The sequence below is a fragment of the Chiroxiphia lanceolata genome, chromosome 4, assembly GCF_009829145.1.
Source record: "Chiroxiphia lanceolata isolate bChiLan1 chromosome 4, bChiLan1.pri, whole genome shotgun sequence".
NCBI lineage: Eukaryota > Metazoa > Chordata > Aves > Passeriformes > Pipridae > Chiroxiphia > Chiroxiphia lanceolata.
Genome location: NC_045640.1, coordinates 42,844,083 through 42,871,303, shown reverse-complemented (window position 1 = coordinate 42,871,303; position 27,221 = coordinate 42,844,083). Strand labels below are relative to the sequence as shown.

General features: G+C 37.3%; 1 protein-coding gene across 6 annotated transcripts in view; it reads left to right on the top strand.

The window, feature by feature from the left end:
• RAPGEF2 (Rap guanine nucleotide exchange factor 2) overlaps positions 1-27,221 on the top strand; it is a 181,349-nt gene that overhangs the window by 97,256 nt on the left and 56,872 nt on the right. Inside the window, exon 1 of one of the 6 annotated variants that reach the window (XM_032685085.1) lies at positions 13,421-13,807. The exons of 4 other annotated variants lie outside the window; for them this stretch is intronic. In XM_032685085.1, coding sequence (XP_032540976.1) covers positions 13,754-13,807 — 54 coding nt within the window. In that variant the 5' untranslated portion in view covers positions 13,421-13,753. Of the gene's footprint in view, positions 1-13,420; positions 13,808-14,141; positions 14,695-27,221 lie in introns of those variants that run through there. One more of the 6 variants, XM_032685084.1, reaches the window with a different exon arrangement.

The following is a 27,221-nucleotide window of genomic DNA, read 5'->3' as shown; positions in this document are numbered from 1 at the left end:
ACCATGTCTAATGTTACTGAGTCAAGTCTTGTCTGCAGCCATGACTCCCTGAAAAAATAAGTGTAAGGGTTTTCCTAGCTTTTTTTTTGATGTGTGTTATTTTAAAAAAATATTAGAGCCTGCTGATTTAGTAGCAAATTGTAGAAAACTTCTTGCCCCATCTTCTTTTAAAATTAATAGTACAAAGCATTGACAAAGTAGCCTTTTTTCCTGATACCGTTTGGATTCATACTGTCTGCCAAGAGTCTGAAGTTCCTGGGTTGAAAATTTATGTTCAGATTGTTCTATGAAACAAATTTACCTTTTCCTTTGTCTGCAAAATTACATTGCAAAGCTACTGTGTATCATGTCACTACATTTAGGAAGGATTTAAAAACTCATGAATTTTAAGTTTTTATGCCTGAATTTGATGCAAAACTTTGTTTTCCTTTCTTCACTGTGTCTGGCTGCTGAAGTCATGTGGAAGTTTCCAAAACGACAAGCAGTGTTTTTTGGTGGTTAACATAGTAGATGAGAATTCAAAAAAGCTGATTCAATTTTACCCCTTGGTTACAGATGTCCAGTATAATTTGGGATGAGACTTAATGTTAAAAAATAGCCTAATACCATTGCTTCTCTGCATGGTTTTTTTATGTTGCATGTTGTAAAATACATACTGCTGGATGTCTTTCCATGGTCCACACTACATATGATCATGAAATACCTTATATGTGCTTGCTTCTCGAGAGTATGGTCTTTGCAGTAGTTTGATATAGTGTCTTCTTGTTAAGGCATTATAAATTGATAATAAGTTCAATAGTACATTGATGCCAATGTAATAGTGTACTTAGTCATATTTATTACATGTAGGATTTCAGTTGTTTTAGTTTGAACCAGTAGGAACAGTTGTCAGATACCCAGTCACAAGAAATCGGTTTAAAGGAACACTGTCAGTCTTTTAAGCCTGTAAATAGCTGCAGCTTTTAATGTTCCTGATGATTTTTGGGATCATCTAGAACTTTCATTCTAATATAGGATCACTTAATAAAACAAAAAGCAAAGAACAGACTCAGTCATGAGTATTCACATTAACAAGAAGAGCTTTCTTTTAGTAAAAAAAACCAAACCACATCTAAGAAAATTATTTGATAGGGCAGCGAACAAAAAGGTGTGGACACATTAAAAGCTTGACTTCATAAAAAGGTATAAAGAATATGGAAAGGTTGGAGGGAAAAACAATTTTCTAAGCGTCCTTGACCTTGGAAGTATTACATTTACCAAGTCTGTTTACAAAGGCAATAAATGCACAGAAAAACAAACTACTGAGGTCAGGTACGCTTGGTCGTCAGAAATGTTTGGAGCACAGGATGTTTGAAGGTTTTGGCTTTAGAGGCTCATATGAGTTATGGCAGCTGAATCAATTTAAATAGATTCAATTTTTGAACTTGCTGGTAACTGAGTTTCCTCAAGATAGAGGAAGAATGTGAAGAGCAAGGAGGGAGGAAGTTGAGTAGATTCTGCTGTGTGCCTTATGCAAAATGAAAGCAAAAAGGTTACCTGACTTAAATAGAAATTGAACTGAACTCATTCTGTTCTTTGTTATAAAACAAATTAATTTAAGTAATGTCCGGAGAAAAATGGTAATTCAAAACATAATTGTATGCATACCTAAATTTGCAGTGTACTGCTGATGGGAAGTAGCATGGTATGCAAAAGTGTTTTAAACATGTTAGCATCATTAATGTGTGCTTGTTTGCTCAAAAAAATTTGTCTCTATTAATAACAAAATAGTATAAAATAATTTATTTAGTATTTTTAATGTTTATAGTGAAAATAAAATATACTGTATTGAATGTTCCATTAATAAAAGAAAGGACCTAGTTCTTAACATTGACAAGTGCAAGTATCCTTTTACCAGACAGATATTTGTTTAGTTGCTTTTCATCTACAAAATTCAGTGTGCAATTTCAAAACCACACAAATTATTCTGTGATGGTGATAATTTACTCATGATTTGGAGTGAAGTCAATGTGTACATCATACTAAGAAGTAATACAAAATTACTGTATTTGTAGTATTTGAACACATCTAGTACCATTAATTCCTGAAGTGTGTGACTGTATTATATATGTAGGTGTATTTTGAAGTGAGACACTACAAAAATTGTGGGGTAATTTTATCTGAAATGTGAAATGTCTGAGATGATTTGGATGGTTCCCATTAACCATTTTTTTGTATGGAAGTTGGATGTTTCTTTATGGGAACATCCACTGGTAATGCTGTAAGGGCAATAAGTAATTCCCATCCCTGTGTTCTGTGTCTTGTGGCAAAGCACAACCTTTTTAGCTGCACAGCTTCCTTCCTTCCTCCATGCTCTAAGGGACTATTACTGTTTCAAATTATATGTTAAGTTGTGTATTATTGTTAATATATGAGCAATGCTATAGTTTTATTTTGTGTAACACCTGAAGCAAAACAAAATTGTTAGTTCATCATCCTTCTAGTAATGACTACTGGCAAGCTAATGCAAAATTAATGACATGCAGTGTGTTATTTACTCAACTTGCAGCTTCTGTCAGAGTTGTCTATTTTTATATATTACATCATCCTTGCTGCAGAACTCTTAGATCCATTGGGATTTACTGTTCTTCCATTCCCTTTGGAAGGGCTCACATTGATGTCATAACTGGATTTGTAATTGTGATTAGATTTGAAAACTCAAAGAGAAACATTGAAGCTATGCAGTATTTTCTGCAACTGAAGTGTCAGTAATATTTCTTTTTTTTTTAGACACATTAATGACACTAGGTCCTATTTACAGCTTCTGGAGTTGCCAGTACTTTATGACCACACACACATGAAATTTTGGTTAATAATAGCATAGGTTTTCCAGAGTAGCATGGTTTTATTGCTGTTACTGACTTTATATTATATGAAAGGTTGTTTGTCTGAGATGTAGATTATAAAACTAAATATGAGGTTTGTTGTCAAAGCAGAAAGTTGTTCATGCAGCACAAAAAATAATTTTTCATAGCTTTTCTAAACTGATCATTGCATAATGTAAGTAAATGCAAATGTTGATTTTTCCACCACTTAAACTTGATTAGAGCTGAGGAAAATTATAAAAGCAAACATATACATATTTTTAAAAGGAATATCCTCCTTAGGATAAGGTTGTTCAGGTAGGAACAATGTCTGCATATAAAGTACATATGGGGAAATGGGATCTACCTATGCATTATATTTGTAGAATACCAAATACAGATCCTTTCAAGTCTGGTATTTGTATACAGACAGACATCATGAGTGATAGTCCTAATGTGGATATTTGCCCACTAAAGGATGGAAAGAAGCTGCCAATTAATTTCTTTTCCCAAGCATCAGAGCCACTGCTATGTGAGCTGAGCTTTACACAGTGACTTCAAGATAAAATTATTAGTATAAGGTGTCAGTCTTTCCAGAAAAGGTTCTGTTTCTGAGTACTTTTAATAATGCCTTGTATTTGACTTGACTAATTTCAAATTATCAGTTTGCTGAGTGACTTTCAAAGCTCTGAAAAGCTAAAAAATTTAGTAGTTAAAATATCCTGAGCAACTAAGAAAGTATGTGCAGAATTGAAACATGGGAAAAATATAATGTCCAAGTTTCAAGAAGGCCAATGGCATCCTGACTTGTATCAGAAATAGTGTTGCCAGCAGGACCAGAGCAGTGATCATCCCCCTGTACTGGGCATTGGTGAGGCCACACCTCAAATTCTGTGTTCTGTTTTGGGTCTCTCGCTACAAAGAGGACATTGAGGTGCTGGAGCACATCCAGTGTGTGATGTGTAAACTCTTTTTTACTGAATTGGGTAGATGTGTGTATTACAGTGCCCTGGCTACATCCTGCTGAGTGTAAATGCTATTATCCATGCTTGCATCTTTTGTTAGGTGACAGTTCAGTTCAGGAGAGCTAACAAGTCCTAAGTAAAGCAGAGTACACACAAGGTTTTGTGTGTAAGTTCTTTACCTCTCCTTCACCTTTTTTTGTTAGTTTGTTTGTTGTTGGGGGTTTTTTGTTGTTTTTGTTTGTTTGTTTGTTTTGTATGATGAAAAAAAACTTCTCTTGTTTTATGACAAGTCTAGTTAAAGTGTTAGTATTCTGTTGTGTGAGTAATGGTGTCGTGGTTTGAGACCCCCAAAAATCCAATTTCCGAGTCCAAGCTCCCCCCTCCCACAACTCACTCCAGTGTGAGAGGGGTTTTCCAGACACAACACAAGACTCAGTATGGGGCAAAGGGAATTATATTACAATTATTACACAAAAAAATATTATAATACATTTATATACATAATCCTAACTATCTCTCCTATGATAAAGCAATATTTACGTTGGATCAAATCTCTTCTCTCTCCAGTAAAAGTCCAGAAGGGAAGAAGGAAAGATCCTTTCCACTTTCAGGGCAGCAGTGTCTCTCCTCTCCAATACAGAAATCATAGCTGGAGTTGTAGCTGGATCTCTCTCCATTACACACAAGGGGGTCTCCTCTCACTCCTCTCAGCTCTTCGACTCCAAGTGAAGGTCTCTCTCCCCCATGGACTGAGATAGCCGGGACAAGGGTTCACCTCACCACATCATATCACAAAGTGCAGAGATCTTCGTGACAGTCCCTTCCTCAGGGGATTTAAGCTCCCCCTGATTCAGAACGTTTAGGGCAGCTTTCAGTTCAGTGTTTGCCCTAAGCATTCTATCAAAGCTCCTCTGCTCTGTCTCGAAACTGCCAGCATGGCAGCAGCAGGAGCGCGGAACAAGGCCACTTCCCCCACGTTCCATCCGGACATCTCGGTCCAGCTTCCAGGACGTCTTGAACTTCTCAGCTCCTATCTCTGATGCTGCTGCATTCCAAGACTCCCCTCAAGTAGGAGTCCACCCCCTCTTCCTAGGAGGAGTCTCAAAGGGGTTTTGGTTCTTACCCCAAAACTGTCTCTCTCTCTCTCTCTCTCACTCTCTCCATCAGACATCTCTGTGTCTCTCTGCTTAGCTGCGTGCCGTCTTTGCTGCTTGTTTCTTATCGTCTTGGCCTTCTGCCACAGCTCTCCGTTCACTGCTGCTCTGCTGCCACTTTCAGTATCTCTGGCTGTCCACTCACAGCAAGGAAACTTCCCCCAGCTCTTAGTTACAGAGCTCGGTCCAGTTTAACACTGTTTCCAAGTTTCTGCAACCCCAGCCAGGGGGCTGGCAGGCCGTGGCCCCCAGCGGGGCTCCTGGCCCCTCTCTCTCCTTGTGGCTTCAGAACATGGCCACTTCTCCTCCAACTACATCATCATCCTTCTTTTCCGATCTGGTGTGATATGTTTAAATTTGGCAGGGGCGCTGATTGGGTCAACATCAAGACACCACCCCCTTGGGGGTTACCATTTTTTTAACTCCAGGGGGAAAATCACTTTTTTTCCCCACCACAAATGGGTACTGGGAGCTGGGCTTTGGGTTTGAGTGGTTAGTCTTAATTCTGAATTTTCAGACAGTAAAGTTTTGACATGTATCTGGAACAGTTGGCAGGTGTTACGTGTATTGTTGATGTGGCTGACATAAAAACTACCCAGTTGTGCTCTCACTCTGTTTTGAATTATTTTATGTGTGTGTGTGCATATGCTAAAATGTAAAATATTTTGCTTTTCCTTCCTTTCACTTCTGAATTACATTCTCTGTATTACTCTTGACCACTGTAATTTGATGAATGTAAAGGCCTGCGGCTAACTAATTTTAAAGTCTTGAAATGATCTGTGATGCACAGAAGACCATCTTAAAAGTAAGCATTCTGACACCAATCTTGGAATATAAAACAGTGTAGAACCAAATTGTCGGGGAGAGTCAGTTTGGTAGGTACACTTCTACCTATTTTTATTTGGCACTTCTAGGTAACTGATCTTGTAATTGCAAGGAAAAAATGTAAAACATTTGCAAAATGGGATGTCCATCAGGTGGTGGTAGTTGGCTTCCTGATTGATTTGGGAAGAGGAGAGGGAAAGGCATTTCTTCGAACTTTGTGTTAGATTCTCTTTATTTGAAGGATATAATGTCATGATTTTACTTTTTTCCTATATAAAAGCAAATTGGCTCATTTTGCTTGATAATTATTTTTAAAATAAAGGACAACTGAAATTAAATGGAGTTTGTTACTTATAAAAGTGAAAAGTCTGGATAAATTATTTCTGTACAGTTGCTAGAGGCCCTACACAAAGCTTTCAGGATATGTTAATGTATTGTGCATTACACAAGAGAGGATATGCAGGGGCACGAGAAGAGAGTTCTCCCAAAAGAAAATGATCTTTCACTGGTAAACTGTCTTCAGTGTTGATTTTAATTGGAAACCCCTGGAGTAGGCTCTTTGGAGAGTCTCCTTGCATGCGACTATGACCGGAGACAAAAGCACAAGTTATTTCCTTCCAACAGATAATTGAAGTGAATGAAAATTTTCTGTAACAACTACCAGCCCTTTCGAAATTAAACTTCCTCATAACACGAGAGATAAATAATAAGTTGCTCTAGGAGATGTCCAAGTAAACATTAAAGATGATTGCAGAAAGGACTTAACAACAGATAAGGTATAAAAAAGACACAGAATTTCCACTATTATGTGGGGCACTGGGAAAACCTATGGTGGTTTTCTGCTGGTCCCATCTATGTCTGTACCTTGAACATGGTGATGAGAATTTCAGATTCTCCCTTAAAGCTTCTAAGTGAGTTCAAGGATAACTCTTAGAAACCATATCGTGTTAGCTTAGAACAGAAATATTGCCCCTCCACTACCACTGAAGTCACGCGATGAATAAACAATAAAACCCAGCAGAAGACCAGCTAGCATTTATAGAAGATTGAAAAATATGTTTGTTTTTAATTCATTTATATTTCACATTGAAACATTAAATAATTATTCCCCTTCCTGGGGTGGTCTCAGGAATGTTCAGTTCTGTGCCAGAACTATCATCCTTGTGATTCAAACGTGTCAGCATATTTCAGGAACAGTGGTTTCAATGGTGGTACTAATGACCATAACAATATAGAATTTGTATGGTTGATTAACCTCAGAAAAGTCCCTGAGTTTTATTCTTACATTTTAACAGTGCAGTAGTAGGACACACACGAAAGAGGTATACGTTTATCCAGCTTCCATGAAGTTTTCCTACACTATTACGCAGCAAAGAATGTGAAATCTTAGGGTTGCCTCACATGAGTGAAGAACTTGTGTCCCTGGATTCCTGCTGTGAAATTGGTATGGGCACAATGATATGTGAGTTTTTTTGTGGGCAATTTTTTCTGTTTGTTTTTCCTCCAAGATAGTTGGCTGATTTGTATCTCAGTAGTAAACCTTGTCCCCAGCAGGTATGGATGACAAAGTGTTGTTTGGATGTGATAAAAAGAACTTGCTTGTCCTGAATGCCTGATATCATGATTCTTGACCTTACACGTGTTTACTTTTTTATTTTCATGTGTTTTTTCACAGTTTAAAAACAGAAAGCACTTCTGCATGTTCTCCAATTTAATTAACGCACACATTAAATCTTGTCCTTACACCAAAGTGAGAAAATTTTGTGAGTGTTGGGAAAAACTTCCATCTATCCTCACAGAATGCATTTTTTCCACTGCTGAAGTACTGAAACTGTTAAGACAGTGAAACTAATCTGTGACCATTCTGCAAATTGAAATCACTAATACCTCAAATTTCAATGTCTAATTTTTAACATTTAATAATGATAATTTATAGTTTTAAAGCCATGTTAATATGCATTAAACTTTGTTTGTGTAAGTAAAAATACTTTGCTTTGTGTAAAAACCACATCACATAAAATGACTTCACAAACATACATATTATATATAATTTTGATCTAGCCTGTAAAATAGGCAATGCAAGACCTTATAAGTGTTGCAGGAACACAAAAGATACAGTTATCTTTTTCTTTTTTCTTTTTTTCTTCCTCAAAACATTGTTAGATTTAAAGCATAAATAAGTATGGAGTCCAGAGAAAAGTTTGTGCTCTGGTACTGTCGTGAGCCTTTGCTCAAGTCAGTTTTGTAAGCTAATTTAGATATTCTGGAAATGGGACATCTTGTCACATTTGGGATGAGTATTTATCAGTAATAGGTTTTCTTCATGTCTGTTTCAACATATTTGTCATACATAAGAGAATTCAATGGCAACTATTTTATGAATGCTACAACTTGCTCCCATTTTAAGATGGATGGCATGCAAACAGTTTGCTGTACTGAAAACAGAGCTAGGCACAGAAGGTGACAAATGAGTCTGCTGTCAAAGGGATGATTGGCAGTCTATGGCACATCCACCCAGCTGAGGCACCAGCCTGACTGCTCTGGGCTTGTCATTATTTTAAAGATCCGGATTATAGATTCATCTGCAGCAGCAGCAGCTCAACAGAAGGGCATTTGTTGGAATGATCGGTAACTTTAGTAAATGTGTTACCAAAGCAGCACACACTACTGCATTGTAACTGTTGCTTTGGTGTTGCCAGTTGTGCAGTGAACATCTAGAATGATGTTAGTGCCACAGCTTTATGAATAAAGAAAATAACTTGGTGAATACTATTACTTTATCTGGGTGTTTTGACCAAAGTGGTGTTTTACTGCCTTGGAGAACATATTTAGTAATTTTCTTTTATTCAACAATTTTCTTTGAAGTTCTCAAAGTTCTTGAGAAAATACCAATAGGACAGGTGTGCCTAGACCATCCCATGTCTGCATTATGCTGATAAATATGAACTTGCTTGCATGAAATTGGGTCATGTGGCCAGAGATTTAAATTTTTGGCAGTAAATTTGTCTAAATACATTAGAATAAGACTTATATATTGTATGGGGCATTTAAATGTATCATGACATTTTGAATGAATTATTATTCTGGGGTTTTAGTGGTTTCAGTTGGTGTTTCTAAATCTGATGGGAGCATGAGATTGTTATTCAGCAATCTCTCTCATAAGGTTGGTGGGAGGGAGAGGACATCAGCATTATAAACTTCAGAACATGCCTCTGGGAGCTTAACAGTTTTGTGTCCAATAGCCCTGAGCTTAAATTTAAGTTTTAAACCTCCACTTCTTTCCAAGTGAGGAGGGTGGGGGAAAGAGAAGATAGTTCTGCCTTATTTTCCTAAAATTATGTACTCCATTCTTGCACTCTTCAATTTAGCTGTCTGTTAGTCCACCTACACAGCTGTGTAATATCTGTGTAATTGTCCCTTCACTGTAAGTGTTTTTTCTAGCTACTGGAGTCATGAAGTGGCAGTAAATTTGGTGACCTTAGAATGCACTGTTGGTGTTTGCCTAAGTTTTTTAACATGAAGGAAATGATACTTTACATTGTGTTTAAGGGGAAGAGGAAAATGTGCTGATAATTACTGGTTTTGAGGTACTTCGGGAAAAGAATGGAGGATGGTTTCTGTGTATGTAATCTGTATTAAAAATTAAGTACTCCTGTAAATAGTTGTGAGTTAAGATGACTGCCCGAAACTGAAGAATTGAGGTAATCTGTTATTGCAGCATTTGTCATTAACCTAAAAAGCTTTAATACTCCAAGCATTGTTGACACTGCTTAGGAGAATAATATCCATTTGAGATTATGTCCCAGAATGTAAAATATTTGAGAGCCATTACAGTCAGATGATACATGCTGTTGAGATCTCTACCAATTTTTACCTTGAATTCAGAACTACTGTTTATGAATCCCAAAACCTATGGGTAGTCCAAGGATGTCCAAACATCTGTAGCTACCTTTGAAAGGTTTTTCAATGTTCTTGTCTGGAACTCCTGAAGAGATACTAGATTTCTTTATATAAATAGAGTATTTTGAAAGCAGCAGGGATAGCTCAACTTGTGCAATTTTTCCACATCAGATTTATTAGCATCTCACTTTAATAGTGTAGAAGTGTTTGCAAAAATGTCTCACTTTTTTTCAAACTTTTAAGTGTAAGCAAGGAGTTCTTACATGGGTTTTGAAAAACACATGAACTCAAAGTTGCACATAGGTTTTTTATGAAGTATGGGATCCATCCAAAGGTGATGAGGGAGCTGGTGAAAGAGCTCGCCAGGCCACTCTCCATCATTTACCAACAGTCCTGGCTCACTGGGGAGGTCCCAGATGATTGGAAGTTAGTGAATGTCACGCTGATCCGCAAAAAGGAGGACCTGGGAAACTACAGGCTTGTCAACCTGACCTCAGTGCCTGGCAAGGTTATGGGGCAGATCATCCTAAGTGCAATCACACAACACCTACAGGATGGACAAGGGATCAGACCCAGTCAGCACGGGTTTAGGAAGGGCAGGTCCTGTCTGACCAACCTGGTCTCCTTTTATGATCAGGTGACCCACCTGGTGGATGAGGGGAAGGCTGTGGATGTGTCTATCTGGACTTCAGGAAAGCCTTTGACACCGTCTCCCACAGAATACTCCTGCAAAAGCTGGCAGCCCATAGCTTGGACAGGGGCACCCTGTGCTGGGTTAGGAACTGGTTGGAGGGCCGGGCCCAGAGAGTGGTGGTTGAACAGTGCTGCATCCAGTTGGCGGCCGGTCACCAGTGGTGTCCCCCAGGGATCAGTGTTGGACCAGTCTTGTTTTATTGATGATCTTTATTGATGATCTGGATGAGGGGATTGAGTGTCCCATTAGCAAATTTGCAGATGACGCCCAAGCTGATCTGCTGGAAGGCAGGAGGGCTCTTCAGAGGCACCTGGACAAGCTGGAGCGATGGTCTGATTCCAGTGGGATGAGGTTCAACAAGGCCAAGTGCTGGGTCCTGCACTTTGGCCACAACAACCCCATGGGGACATGGCTGGAGAGCATCCACGCAGAAAGGGACCTGGGAGTTTGGATTAACAGCAGCTGAACATGAGCCAGCAGTGTGCCCAGGTGGCCAAGAGGGCCAATGGCATCCTGGCCTTTATCAGGAACAGTGTGGCCAGCAGGACCAGGGAAGTGATTCTTCCCCTGTACTCAGCGCTGGTGAGGCCACACCTGGAGTACTGTGTCCAGTTCTGGGCCCCTCAGTTCAGGAAGGATATTGAGGTGCTGGAGCAGGTCCAGAGAAGAGCAACGAGGCTGGTGAAGGGACTTGAACACAAGTCCTATGAGGAGAGGCTGAGGGAGCTGGCATTGTTTAGCCTGGAGGAGATTCTATGAGTGTGATTTATTCTTGTTTGTGAAAATTTCCAGGATATATTGTTCTGGTGTTTTACCCTGATTTAAATACCACTCATTCTTCCCTGTAACCTATAACAATTCACTGTACTTCTGCTTTAATTATTTTTTATGAAATTTAATTTGTATCTAATTATTTTGTGAACTGATAATGGACAGTACATATGATTACACCGCACCACTCTACCTGGAAATGGTGATATTGAGGAGGAACGAGTAGGGAAATGGAATTGACCATTAATTTATTGAAATTGTTTTGACTTACAAATTGTTTGTGAGTGGTGTTTTCTTTACCTAATTACATAAATGTCACTTTTCACATTTTGAATGTAAAGTAGCTTTTCTTCTATTTTGGAAACCACAAAGTTTTTGTCAGTCTTGATGCACGTGAACATCAATTAGACTTTGTTAAGTTGATAAAAATTTTTGCAATCATGTGCAAAATACTGACTTAATTTATTAACAGATGAGTAAAGGTGTATAGTAATGACCAGCATAAGTAGTAAGAAAGTGTTTCATATGAAATGGATTTAGTCGTGTTTTCATGTTACTCTTGAAGGCTTATACCACAGAAACCTGGCCTAGATTCTAGTTGGAAATATCAACTGATACTGAGTGGGATGCATGTTGATAGTTGTGTGTGTGATGAAGTTCAGAAAGTGGTGTGCTGCCTTCCTGTGCTGGGAAGATGTTTCGCTTTTGGCAGAACTCAATTTTTTTTTCCTGACATGAGTATGAAATACCACACTCAAATTCTGCTCATGGTGTTAACTGCAAGGCCACCGAATCAGACTCAAGAAGTTTTTAATTACTTTGTCAACAAGTAGTATTTTTTAATTTTGTACTAGAGAGGGTTTGCTGTAGCTTCCTAGAATGCATAACTTCTGTTACTTCTGATCAGCGCTTTATCAGAAAGTTGATTGTACTCACCAGTAAACTATTTTACAAGGCTTAAGCATAATTTATCAATTTAAAGTCATCTGTTAGTTGCACTGGCACATTGCAAAGACTTTAAAATCCTAAACTAATTGTTATAATTGAATAATTTAAAGAATAACTTGTCTTTTAGAATATACTACAAGACCAAGGGTACAAGTGTCATAAAACTCTCATAAATGTAAATATATTCAATTTAAATTGTGTGCTGTGTATGAAACAATTTTCATAGAATAACTGTGCAAAAAATAGATTAGGATATTTCAGGGTGTTTTCTGGCTTTACTAAAATTAATTTCCACTAATTTTTATAGCTTCATTTACTAGCAGTCATTGTCAGGAGTGAAAGAAATCAATGTGTAATTGACTAAACTCATTATTAGTGGACATGTAATTTGATGGAAGGCAGCTGCAGATTTTATGGCATAGTATTCTGTAGTATCCATTTTTTCCCCTGTGTATTTGTACCTGTGTAACAACTGTTGTCTTTTTTTTTTTTTTCTATTGTCCTTGTTAAAAAAAGACAACAACAACTTTGAAGTTATTTTTAGGCCAGGTGGTCTCTGCTTTTAAAGAATGTGTTGTGAAGGGGTTATAGAGAACTTTATACTAAAGATGAAGCCTGATGGAAGAGTACCATGTTCCTGGCTTGGTCAGTCCTCTGTCAAGTGGTACAAACTCATGACTCTCAAGAGGTACATTGTATAGTTTGTTTATTGCTTGAGCATGGTCCCGAGTTGCGTTTCATTTTGGCTCCTCTGCAGTGTGATTTTGCTAGTATAATATGAGAAGTGGTGTAGTGTAAATGGGAGTGACTGGGATATTTCTAAGTTTAAGACATAGTTACAGTCTGAGTGGAGAATTATAAACGCCATATGTGTGTCAATCTCTTCCACAACCTGTATGCCCATGTGTTTTCAGTGGAAACTTTATATTCACTGTGCAAGGAGAGGCAGGCGCTGTATTCAGAAAGACATGAAATGGTGTGTTAAAAGGTTCTGGACATTTACCTCCCACAGCCCACGAATGGATGTCTGTGGCCTGTGTAGCAGTGAAGCTGCTGAAAATCTGAGAGAGCTTATCAAGTGCACCGTTTATAAATACGTGATAACAACGTTTACACCTCTGCAGGAGCACTCTTTTGCAGGGGGTGGAAAGGGAGGTGATGTCTTTGCTTTAGCATTGTCTTCTTGAAAAGTCGTGTTCAGTTCAGGATTTGGCGAGGTAAACGTGGGTCCTCATTCCCACCCTGACTTCAGTGATATTCTTAGGAGCCAGCAGCAAACGGATCCCTCCCCTCTGGGGATGCCTTGATCTTCCGAGGCTGATACCAGACACAGGCAGGAGCTTGCTGTTTTATCTGCATTGTCCATCTCTACCTTAATGAGTGAAACAGTTAAGTATCGGAGGGGGCGAGCCTCAAGGAATGTGTCTTCCATTTAACTGGAATATTTCGGTGGATAAAAGGAGAGGGAGGGAGAGGAGAGAGAGAGAGAGAGAGAAATGCACTTACATCACTCGAACTGCATTGAGTGTGTGCCTGTGTGCAGGTTAAGAGACAGACTTCAGTGTCTTTGCTTTCTGCAGGAAGCAGCAATGCCGTTTGTATCCTAAGAGGAATTTTTTATTTAGAAAAGGAAGCATTCTTTCTACCCAGGAAATGGCTTTCCTTGTGCGTTGCTATGCCAACTGCCTGCAGCCATGGTCTTCCAAAGTAAGCACAATAACGTAATTATATTGGCGTATTGCATTCAGACTCATGATTCTCTGGGTTTTTGTGTGTAATTGTGTTGTATTTTAGTTGCTGACTCTTTGGGCGGTAGAAGTGCTTGTCTTGATTGCGAGGAACAGGCATCATAAAATTAAATGTCCATCAATGTCATGCTGCTGAGATTAATTGTGCAAACTTGGTTAGCTGAGTGGAACAGAGATCACTGGTCACTACTCTGTCAGCATCATTAGCAGTCAGGGGAGGAGGTCCCTATTCGTGTGCGCTGCCCTGATTTTGGGGGAGTGGAGGGTAGTGGTGGTGGGGAGGGGGGGAGGCTGCATGTGTGAGTGTGTGTGATTGCAAATGAAACAGGAGTATTAACAATGCTTGGCTGAGTGCTGGAGGCTGATTCCTGCACCCTGACTAATATAATACTGTATTAAGCCTTTTTGAGGGAGCCTCTGTGCAGTCAGCCATTTTAGCTTTTTTTTCCTCCTTTTTTTTTTTTAGCTTCCCATTCCTCAGGCTCAGGGAATGATTTTCTTCCTCTGAATGGATGCTGGATATGTAGGGTTTCATCAGGCTCTGTACGTCCTGACATGCTTAGACTTTCAGTGTTACAAAAATGGAGACTAACGCTGTCATTCGGGTTGCTGCTCTGCACTACAAGTGCGAGGAGGGGTTTGAGCTTACCAGTGGTGACACTTTTAGCTCCAGCTTGGCTTCACCCCCTCCGCCTCTTTTTAATTTAATGCTGTAGAGGGTGACTTGCCATCCATAAGAAATTGGTACATGATGTGTAAATTCAGTTCAGCTTATGTTTCTTCATTATGAAACCACTTGCAATCCCAGCTAACCATGGAGTTATGGGCCAGCAGGAGAAACACTCAGTAAGTATTGCAAATTCTGTTTGTTCTATCAATAACCTGTCACAGGCAAACTGCATGGAGATTGAAACTGCTTGTCGTCCTGCTCATGGGCTTTCTTGCTTGTGAATTTAACAGCGAGTTTGGAGGGAAGGCTGTACCTGTGGCATTAGGGTCGGTGGCTGTATTGAAAATTGTTTTTAGCTTAGAAAAGACAACTGTGTAGATTCTTTTTGAATGTTAAATGTACTGAAAAAATGCTGACATACTTTCATTGGGCAGGAAGCTGTGAGCATTCAGTTAAAATCCCTATGCATTTGTTAAAACTTTAAAGAAATATGTAAGCTGTATAACAAGTGATACAATTGTAGGTGGTGATAAGAATAGATTTATTCTGTCTAGTGTATGGTACTAGTGCACTGTTGCCTTGTAGCATGGCGTTTAACATCTGTGATACACTTATGCTGAAATTGCAGAAACTGTTAGTAGAACATGGAATGAACAAAAGGCATAAGTACTGATGCTTTATAATTGATCCCATGAGTCAGCTACACCTTTGTCATGCTTTAATCCCATAGGGTGCCTGTGTTTATTGTTTGGGAAAAATGCATTCATAAGCAGAAGAGCAAACATTATTTAACAAGGCCTCAGGTGTCAGGAATTAGAAATTTAGGTTTTGCATGAAAAAAGGTTCTGTAAGTTTTATGAGAATCTATAGATTCTTATTGCTCAGTTAAAATGTTCAAATCTTCATGCTGGATTTTATATGGCTCACTATAATTTTAATCTTACAATTTGTTTCTTGAAAATATATTTATATATATGTTCTGTGCATACTCTGTGTTAGAATGTGCATGGGCATGTGTACAGTGTGTTCTGAATATACGGCTAAGAACTGGAAATATTGGGAAGAGGTGATAGCAGAAACTTTTTGAAGAAGGAACATTTTTTACAAGAATTCAGGTCTAATGGTGTAGAAATACAGAAAGTAATCTAGCAATGTTTCAGAATGTGTCCAGTAGATTTTTCTTATGCAAGTATCAAACATATCACAGTTTCTTGTTGTAGACTGTTTTGTTCCTTTCCCTTTTTAATTGCATTCTAAGTATAAGGGAGTTCATGTTACCAAACCATTTGGTGTTCATGAAATATTTAGAACTGAATCTAAAAAAAGAAAAAAAAAATCTCCTTCGGAAACTCAAGTACCGAAAAAGGTGAAATAGAATAGTATATCCTGAATTTGCAAATAGGAATAAAATGAGAAAGCTGCATGTGTATTGGTTTTTCCTGATCTTTCTACTCTTGAAAGAATGTTGATGAAAAGTTCTAGATTGACTAGGGTAACACAACAAGTCTAAGTGATATGAAATAAGTGCTTATATGCAAAGGAAAAAATTAAACTAGCACAAGCTGTCATATTTTAGTTGTGTTACTTTCAATTACTTAAATCACAGAGGTGGACCAAAATGTAGGAGTAGTAAAATGGAAAAGGTCAAAGTATTGCTTTACAAAAAGTTAGTTTACCTTAAGAAACGTCCCCATCTATGCAAGAGAAAGAAATCATGCTTTGACATAGGGCTGGCATGCAGTTGCAGATTTTGCAATAAGCCAAAAACATAGTTTAGAGATTATATAGAAGTTTAAACTATTAGTACACAATGTAACTCAACAAAAACCACGATTTTGGCAATGAAACTTTTCATGCTTGTTCATCAGGTAGGTGTTATTTCCCTTGGAAAGTGGAACTGAAATTGTTGGTAGAGAGGGAAGGGAAGCTTGGAGTTTCAAGGTATACAGACTTTGTCTTGCTTTGCCTAAATGGAAAACTTACTGAATTAATTATTTCTGGTAATTAGTTATTTTCATGTTATTATGTTCCCAGAATCCTAAATATTTTATTGATATCTGACTCAATCTTTTTTCAAGGAAAGAGGCTTAATTACTTCTCTGACATCCCCACGGTTTGATTTGCTGGGACAATCTAAAACTGAATGCAAAAATCTCCTGTGCAAGGTTTCACAAAGCTCTGTGAATTAGTTTTAGTTAATGCTGTTATATCTTAGTTTCACACTATTTTAGTCAGGGAATGAGGTATAAGGTTTAAATCTACTGTTCTGCGAAAATGTTATGCAAACTGACCATTGTGTTAATCATGGTGAAAATGGAGAGAGGAGGAGTAAAAAAACTCTCTTGCATTTCCTATATTGTTTAATATAAAAAATAAAATCAGTGACATCAATCAATTGTACTGGTCTTACACGCCTCATATTTCGTAAATTGAAAGAGTTTGAAGCAGTTTGAATCTACAGATACCTATCTGAAAGTGAAGTGGATCTGTGGGTGATGTTCCTTGATACACAACTGTTGTCATCTGTTTAACAGGGAGGAAAGGTATGCTCTGGGTGAAAGATGGCAGAGAAATGAAAGCTGGATTGTTGCAAAAATAGTTCTGCTTAGTTCTTTTTTTTTAATGTACTTAACCAGATTTCATCTAATTAATGGAATCTTAGAATGGTTTGGGTTGGAAGGGATGTTAAAATCATCTAATTCCAACTCTCCTGCCATGTGGGCAGGGACACCTTCCACTAGACCAGGTTGCTGAAAGCCCCATCCAACCTGTCCTTGAACACTTCAAGGGATGGGGCATCCGACACCTCTCTGGGCTTCTTCAGTAGGTTCATTCTGTTTGGCTGTGTCCTTGTTGCTTATAAGAGTCCTCTCAACTAGTTTTGTAGTGCTTTTGCTATAATTTTCCTAATCTTAAATTTTAGGAAGATGAATGATGTATCAATAAATGTTGCTTTGTGGATGTTGAAACAACAATCTCTTGAAAAGCTTTACACATTACATCTTATATCTACTTTATTATGTGAAAACAATCACATGAAGGTCTAGAGCATAAAGGTTCCTGTGGTAGGCTTGGACCTTTTAAAGTGTTAGCTTTCTATCTAATTTCTCCTTTTCATCTTTGTATATGTTGTTTATAGGAACTTTTCTCAAGGTCAACTAAAAACAAAATTAAAAAATTGACAGGTATAATGGCTTTTAAAAATGTGACTTGAGATACATAGTTCTTTTATGACTGTGTAATGATTAACAACTCATGAATTGCAGAGTACATTGGAGTGACTTATGGACAATCTGTAAGAAAATGTAAGTTCTATTTTTACTTTGGGTGTAATAGAAATAAAGTCTGCTAATAAAGGATAAGTTTCACTTCTAGCCCAGTGACTCTTCTTTAGTGATCATGAAGGTACTGCAGTCTTTGGATGTGCTTGACCTGTCTTGAATTACTGAAAAATATTGAAAGCAATATCTCAAATTTTTGGGTTGTTCTTACCATATTTTAGTTCACAAGAATTTGTGACTCTCACTCCCAGAAAAGAGAGGGAAATAAGTGGTATTTTGAGGAAAAGTCTCGAGTGAGAACTGTTCAAATATGGTTATTTTAGTTTGTTGTATAGTAAGTGTGCTGATTGGCATACTTTCCTAAGAAGTGTAGACCTATACAAAATAAATATAATTTTCTATTACTGGAAGAGATCATCAGTATTTTTTTTATAAAAAAATGTAACCTGATATAGTTATTTGTCCTTTGAGTGAGCATCACACATCACTAATAAGACTTGGGAAGGAGGCGTGGTGTTGTGATCAGATGGCTACAGTTGGTAAGCTTTTATAAATTTGTATAAATATATCTGAAAAAAATAGATGTATGAAAAAACTCTGGCTAGGTAGTAACCTATTAGCTACTGTAGCTGCTGGTGGGTTGTGATTTTGTTCGTCTTAGTGAATTATGTTGCACTGGGACTTGATACAGACTTTCTTCTTTTGTTGTTAGGCACCTTTATTTTTAGCAGAAACCAGATTTCTAGTTTGACCCTTTCTGATTATTCCTTTCCTTTTAATTTGTGTATTTTGAAGAAAAGTTATCTTCTCTGAAGACCAATAAGGGGGTTGTAGACTTTTTCATGGGACTAGAAATAGTATTTCACCCCTTTATAGGTGCATTATGAAAGTCTTTAATTATGTGACCGTAAGATTCATCTCAAGATGGATAACTCTAATCTAATGAGCAGCTGTTTGATATTTTGGACTAGTTTCATTGCTCAAAAGGCTAGTTTGTGTTTATGGTGTAGTATTCAAGTTTTACTTAGAAAATGAAAGCATAAATATTTTTCTCTTCTGTGATTTTTTAAGATGCTTGTAACTACAGTGTTCATGCAATTCATTAAAGGATTATGGGGGAGGCATCTTAATTTTTCAGGTAGGTCTGCTGAAGGAAATCTTTGGCAAAACATAAGGACAGAATTTTGAGAACTTAAGGTGCTTATTTCTCAGCATAGGTAGATCTTAGTAAGCATTCAAAGAATGCATTTTGTTACTTGAATTTTTGTGTATTGTTGCAGTTCAGGCACCCGCACCCTAATGATCATATAAAAGGTTGGTTTTAAGTGACTTGTCTGGCATACTACCAGAGATCTGTGGTATACCCTGGCTAAATTCCTATTCTCCAGGATAACATTTAACTGCAAATTTTTCCAAAACCTTATAAATGGCAGAATTTAGGTCATTTCATAGGAATGACAGTGTGATTGCATTTAGTGACCTGGAGAGATGGCAATGAAAGTATCCTTGGCAAATAGAAGATGTCCTGCTATCTTTCTGTTATGGTTTCAAGGCCTGGGGATTGCACAACATATTTAAAGGTGAGAAAGAAAAGAAAAAAAAAAAAGAAAACTCACTAAACCACAACCAAAAAGGCTGCCATCTATATGTATATTGTGTGTGTGCTCAAAATATTGCTTTCTCTGCCTTCTCAAGAAGTAGCTAAAATTTCTTCAGGTCAACATGGACAGCTGGTATAGAAGATTGCACAGTAGGGCATTTTTTAGCAAGTTTATGGAGTAGGAGAGTTTCAGGCCTCACAATGAGAACTGGGAAATTAACATAGTCAGTATTATGGCTCTGGTTTGTGTTCTGAAGTGGCCAAATCTGTTGGAGTGTTTGCAGAGTGCTATTTATGATGGTACATACCAAAATGTGGTATTTATAGTCACAATGCAGATGTGAACCTGAAAAGGAAAGTCAGCTTCTTCCAAAATGCTATTTCGAGACCGACAGACTAAAAGCTATTTATTATTCCTGAGTTGCTGGCACTCCTGCTTGATCTTCAAATGTACTGAAATCTAGCTGAAATTGAGTGCTGCTGATACGCAACAATTAAAAAAAAAGAGAAAATCATCCAAGCAACCAAAAATCCCAAACATCAAAAGAAGCAAAAAATCCTAAATCCCTTAAGTTACAGTTGGTTTGCTCCCAATTCTATGAGTTAATAAAAACATAGGAATAAGAGAAACTTTAAAAAGCAGAAGATAATGTGTTGTTGTTAAGTAGCCTAAGTTAAAAGTACCATGGAATTCATATGCATGTTGAGTAGCATGAAGTTCATTGTAACTAGAAGCAAGCACTAAGGGAATCCTATGTCTCAGTATCTCAAGTTGATTATTCCACCTGCAAAATAATTGCACTCCCTTGCTAAATACTGGCTCAAGGGTTTTATATACTTATGCTGGTACTTAAACAATTTTCAAGTGATGTAAACTTAACAGTTTACCAAATGAAACTGTAAAAATATTCCAGTGAGATGAAGTAAATTAGGTTTTTGGAAACTTCATTTTTAATTATCTAAGGCAGGGGATCTCAGTGATATGTAAAGAAATACGTAGTTTATAAGAGGATTGGAAAATGCTATCAGCTCTGCTGATTGGTTTTACAGTCATGATTGTCGCTGCTGCAGGTACTACCAGTATGCAAAAGTGAGGGGAAGTGTCTCAAGTTCTGTATCTGCTGCTGAGATGACCTGAAGCTCATCTGCAAAATACTTGATAACTTCACAGGTGGTCTGTAAAATCAATGAAATATCAAGAGATAACCAAAATGATTTAAGAATATGAGCATTAGGAACCATGATTTCTAAATTTTAAACTAGAATTTTATAAACATTTAGGCTATATTCAGACCATCAGCAATCTGGAATAATGATGCTGATGCTGAAAACTCTTAAATATAATTTTTTTAAGGTTATTTAAAGTTTGTTTTTCTTCAAGTATCTTACATATTTTTTATTTCTTATTGTATTCTAGGCTTTAAATTGTTACAAATTAGCCTGTAACAGCATTCTTGATGTTTGAAACACTGAACTAATTTTACTAATCCCCTTCAGGAATACACAGTAGTGTGATTTTTGTTTGACTGAAAAAGAGATAAGATTTTCAGGTTCTCAGGATTATTTTGTTAAAATCTGATTTTTGTTTTTGATATCTTAGTTGCAACAGCAGATCTATTACCAGACTAGTCATTCTTTTCACTTACTATTACTGATGAATTCTTGTTAGCATTTTCTAAACTTCAAAATTAATAGAAGTAATACTACTAGAAAGAAAAAACCCAAACCCTTTGATAGGGTATTTCAGGAGGTTTTTGCGAGTGAATGTAATACTAAACCATTTTTTCCCAATATTCTTTATTGCCAATGGATGAGAAATAGAGTTAATATTAAGTATTTGAGAAACATGAAATATTAATGTCTTGAGATTTACCCTTGACCAAAGAACCTTGTACATGTCACATTTCATTTTCAATATTGTATTTAAGAATCTGGTAGCTGTAGTGCAATAGAGGTGTGGGATGACCCCTGCAGGTCTGCAGTGTTTTTAGGATTCTAACCTCTGCATCCTTAACCTATCAATCTGTTACTGAAATGTTACTGGCACTTGTATGGTATCCCAGAATTGAATGGGTGGTGGTTATTCCAGTTTTGTCAGCTTGCCAGTAGTCTTTGCTGTTCATTTTGAGGTGGTGATGATTCAGCTGAAAGCCATGGGATGCATAAACTGTGCTGAAGGGGTCTCTGCTCAGTGGGTTACTTGTGAAAGCTGATCCTGTGCCCAGAAGCTGGAATTTATAGGAGTGTTTATCATTCCTTCCAAACCCCTTGTTTGTATGGGGATATGAGAAGGGCGGATCAAGGACAACAGATTGCAATGCTTTTACGTGGGTGATGTTGAAGGTAAATAGCTTTACATTATAATAGCACCTGACACAAATAGTGCTGCTACTTAGTCCCTCATACATCTGAGATGTACAGGTAGAGCTATTGCCTTATTTTATATTATTTTTTGCTTGGGAAGGATCGCAACATTTGGTGAAATAACTGGAAGATAGGAAATTTTGTGTATATGTTGGTTCTAATTTACTCTTGTGATGCTGGACTTGGTTATTAGACTAGCAAGATTCTGGTAATTCTGGTAGCAAGATTGTGGTCCTTTTGGGCAAAAGGCTGCATCTGTCTTTTTGGGTTGCTCTTGCTGCAAATGTGAAGCTTGCTACCATGAACCAGTGTTACAGTGTTTAGCTAACCTGGCATTCTCTACTTGGCCTAAACCTTAAGCTGCTCAAAAAGCTAAAAATAAGGGCATCAGTCTTTTTTTGATCACTGGTCTCCATTGCAAATGTTGGAACAGAAAATCCTGGCATATTTAGTTCCCTTTTCGTGAAAAGTGAAAGAGGATTTTCCTGAATGGGGAGTAGCCTGCTAAACCTCCCAGCTTGGGGTGGGTAGTTTTCTAGCCTCAGTTACAGGCGGTCAAGTTGATGTTTCCTGTAATATACTGTTCCTACCAACACCTGTCTGGAACACCTTAAAAAGGCATCAAATAATTTGATCTGCTACAAATTTCAATAGTTCCAGTCCTTTATAGTGTTTGCAGTGTGACTACCCTTCCTAAAATTCATATGGGCTTTCTGATTTTCCTTATGTGTCTTCTGAGTTCCAGTTTAGTGACTACTGTAATTGACAACAGAAAGCTCTGAACCATTTGACAAAATGTGAAGATTTTTACTTTGAATGTGAAGATGGTTGTGACTCCCTACACTCAAATGTATCCATACCTCCATGGCATTTGCAGCTCTTAAACGGAGGTGACAATTCTCCTTTGGTCTGGGAATATGCAAACTGGTTTAACACCAGCCTTCTCTTTCAGTCCCAGTTTCTCAGTTGGATCAAGAGCCAGTTGCTTTTCAAAACAGAGGAAAAGGAGGCTTGTGAGTTAGAATACAAAGTGCAAAGTATTACATTATAGCTATGTTTAGTATCTTAATAAGCTAACAAATGCTGTGGCAATCATAAAATGTAGCTTCATGTAGCCCATGTAACTTTCTACGTGTAGGTTACTTATTTCAGCTCTCCCGGTCTGGTGACCAAATGCCAGCTTTTAGTAACTGTAATGCATCCTCTTGGTAACTGCAGTTACCTGGTCTTCAGAGGTATAGGGACAGCCAGCAACGATGTTGTAAACCCAGACAATAACACTGTAGTCAAATTCCTCAACCTGTGATTTCTTTAACTCAATCTATAAATATTACCTTGTTTTATCTGACTGCAGCCTGTCAGCTTGCTTGCTTACAGCAATAGATGCTGTCTGCTGGGTCATTTGGACAAACAGACCAGGTAGGATTTATTAGTTTATGGCTTGACTCCAAACTATGACCTTGCAAGTAAGAAAAATGGATTCAAGCTTTCTTCTTTTTTTCCTCTTCTGAAGAATGATTTCATAAAAATGATGTTTTGCTATTTTGTAGGTCTCCCTTTGTGTGTGTAGTCATGTTGGCTTGTTTTATAGTTAAAAATAGGCTTTTACTGTTCTGTGCTGCTGTTATTCCTGCAGAGGCAGGAGAATGGGAGCTGGGTTGTGCTCTTAGGACTCCATCCATAGCATTGTTTCCTCAATGCCCTTCTGCTGCTGTGTGCCTGCCAGTCTGCTGTATGCTGTAGGAGTTGCCTGAGTGTTAGGAAGGTCTAACGTGGGATGATTTGAAAGAGATTGGGAATACCTGAAAAAGACAATATGGCTGCAGAACTGGACTATAAATTTAATATTGGTAGTGGGATCAATGGCTTGAAAATGAGGTGATGAAGGACATTGTACCTGAAGGTATTTGGTTGTGGTTGAAAAAAAAATATTTTGGGAAATCTAAACTGATTTTGGGAATTATTTCTTAGTTAACTATATCCTAGGTTTGCTGAACCATCAGCCCTGTTTTCATCTTAGCTCAACTGCATTTTTTGGGTTCTGGATTTGTTGGGGTTTTTTTGTTTTGTTTTTCTTACATGTAAGGAGCTAAAAGTTCTTCAAAACATGCACTGTACACTCTTTGCCTTTGCTGCTTCACTGATCAACGTACAGCTTGACCTCTAAATCTTAATGTATTCCTGATAACAAGCTAGGAAAAAAAGCAGCCCATATTTTCCAAATACTTGGCAGGCAGTAGCTCTTTACTCTTCTAGATTGCTCAGGAAAGAGCCAGATGTTAGACTTGGATGTACCTCCCTGGCATCTTTGCATTTCAGTCTTGACCCACATCACCAGTGGATTTTCAGCTAGGTTTTTTGACCTTTGAATAAGAAGCTGACTGTAGAGGGGTTTTGTTTGAAATACATGTAAATAATGTAGAAGGATCTTTTTTTGTATTGTCCTTGCTTTTAACAAACCAAGAGGAAAACGAAAATGCATGGATTTATGGATTTTGAAGCCTTTGTAAAATGTGGTACTTAAATAATTAACTCTGTCTGGAAATGGTGGTTCCCTGGATTTTTTCCTTTTTAAGGCAACAGAGAAGACTCATACTAATTCCTTTAAAAATGAAGCTGTTCACAGCTGTACGTGCAGACTAAAAACCAAACTAAAATGAAAACAGTATTAGTTTCTTTTAATAACTGTGAAAATCTGTATGCTAGTGTACCTCTCCTTGCCTGCTGGTGTTTGACTTCTGCAAACATTTGCTGTTGTCTGACTCCAGGAGTTTCTGTCCTGTTCTGTCTTGCTTGTTTTTAAATTAGTAGGTTCTTACAGTTGATAATATTGTTGTTGGTGGTGGGATTTTTTCCAGTTTTGTGAGAAGATTAGAGACTTCTTGTGTTTCAGGGCAAAGGATTTCGGAAATTTCCATTTAGCAGAGATTTTCCAAGGTCCCTGAATACAGGTACTTTTCCTATAAATGGGTACTAAAATGTAGTTTCACAAACAGTGGCATGCATGTCAGCAGCAGGATACAGAAAATCTAGTTATTTACTTCTTTCCTGTTAAAGGAAGAGATTGTTTAGACACTTAAATGTCACTCCTACACCTGCAACTTCCAGTAGTATTGTACATTACTATTCTTTCTGTGATGATGATACCCAGGGAAAACTAAATTTAGGAATGCCTGAATTAGAGTAATATGATTTTTTTTTTTTTAATTTTAAGTGGAGGCTCAGTGTTCCAACTGGGATTTTATTCAGTTAAGCATCCAGAGATAACATGTTTAATGCAGTAATGACTAAAATGTCTACCACTTTTATGAAAGAAAGTAACCATGTGTTATAGCAAAGTCCATTGTAATGCTACCGTGAATCTGTGGTTGACTTGACTCTCAGATTATCTGGTTATTGCAAGGTGACCTAATGCAGTAGGTGATGTAAATGCACACATCCTGAGTCTCTAAAGCTTATCTTCTGGTAGGTGGGAGAAAAAAGATGAATGTCACTAATTGTATCTATAGAATCAGCTTCAGTTATTGGCCCTAGTATTTCAAGCTGATTTCTCTATTGCTTATTTTTCTGCAGCTTGTCAATCTGTAATGTAAAATCTTTTCCTAAATAAACACCACTGAAATATTTCATGGTGTCAGTAGAATATATAAGTTGCTACATGGATTGTGTTTTTAGTATGCTGTTGACTCAAGGCAGGAATATAAGGGATGCTTTAAACTCTGTTTGCACATCTGCACAGACACAAATAGATAAATTTCTGGAAGTGACAACTGAATGTCAGCATTTTGAGCAGAATAACACGGGGCTTCAATTGACAGTGCCTCCTTACTGTAAAGCAGCCCTGATTTTAGCAGGCTCCATATGGAACCTTCTTGTTTTGCTTGTCTTGTATGTTGTTGTGGACATTTGTAAAAATTAGGTGATTTAAAAAAAAAAAAGGTGGGAGGCTAGTGGAACTTAGCATTAGATATTATAGTTTTGAGTAAGTGCCACTGGGACTGCAAAGAAAAGCTCTACAGATTGTTTCAAAATTCAGTGGAGATACTATTAATATAAAAGATTCTTCTATGTTGATATTTGTAAATAATTTTAAATGTCTTTGCACAGTGGTTGCTGCACTGTGCTCCAGAATTCAAGAACATCTTAGCATTTCCTAAAAGGTCCTTGACAAAAAAGAAGAAAAATGGTCCTTTACTTTTTCCCTTCCTATGATCACAGTGAGCACAACTAGTAGATCTCTTGCCCCAACTAGTAAATATTTATACTAGTTCAAAGAAGTTGGAATCTTGTTCTGTGTGACAGAATAGAAACTCTGAAGGTATTAGAAATGCATGATGGCACATACAGTTTTAAAAGCTTGTGTCAGTGTGAAAAAAATTCATTAGTTTTCTTTGACTACCATGTGAGGAAAAGTGTAAAAAAATGTAGCAAGCAAAGCTGGGGCTGTTAAAGCAACATTCACTGCTGCTGTATTGCCATCGCATGAGTACAGTTGCACTTTCAAAACTCATAAAGTACTAAAGCTGCTTGACTAGTAGCCATGTTAGTATAGTGTTAAAATATCATAGATATGGTAAAATCATACTATTTGAAGATTTTGCGACATTAATCGCGTATAAAAGGAAATGCTTGTCATTTAAAAATATTTTGAGTTCTCGTTGCTGTGCTATTTTTACATTATCCAGAAAATTAGCAAGACTACCTATATTGCTCTGTAGTGCAAATATGAAACCTTTTTACTCTCTGGGTGATGGTCTTAGAAGTATTATCTATAGACTTAAAGATCTTTTTAAGTAATATTTTTTTAAAATTCACCTTACTTTGAAATTTACATCATCCCCATTTTTAAGCAAAATTAATTGCCTCTTATTTGCCCAACTTTTTTTTAATTTTGTGTCATTGTTTTAAAATGCTCACTATTATGCAATTAACAATCTCAAAATGTTGATTATGGTAATACATTTTTGCTTTATATTAAAGAATGCTACAATCAGATTATTCTTGAAAACAAGATTTAACAAGTGCTTTGATGTCCACTTGTATGTTGAGATATTCATCTTGTAATATTGCAGTTGTTTTTTGTTGTTGTTGTTTTTTATTTGTTTGGTTTGTTTTGTGGTTTCTTTTTTTGTTTGTTTGTTTGAGGTGAAGCAAAATGTGCATCTTTCATTGTCAGACAGGGAAAACAGAGGAAACTTGCACCCACTTTTCTCCTGAACTACTCCTTGATGCTATAAAGCAAAGATAATGCTTTAGTTAAAACTCCAAGAGTGGCATTGACATGGCTGCAGCCATCAGACTTCAAACAAAATTTTTATTTAATTGCTTATGAATAGTCCTGTCTCTCTTTAAATTTTCATCACATTTTCCTTCAGTTAATCTGATATTTTATAGAGGCAAGACTCAGTCTGCAAATGGAAATCTCCAGTTTTTGCATCTGTACACAGTAGCTCCTATA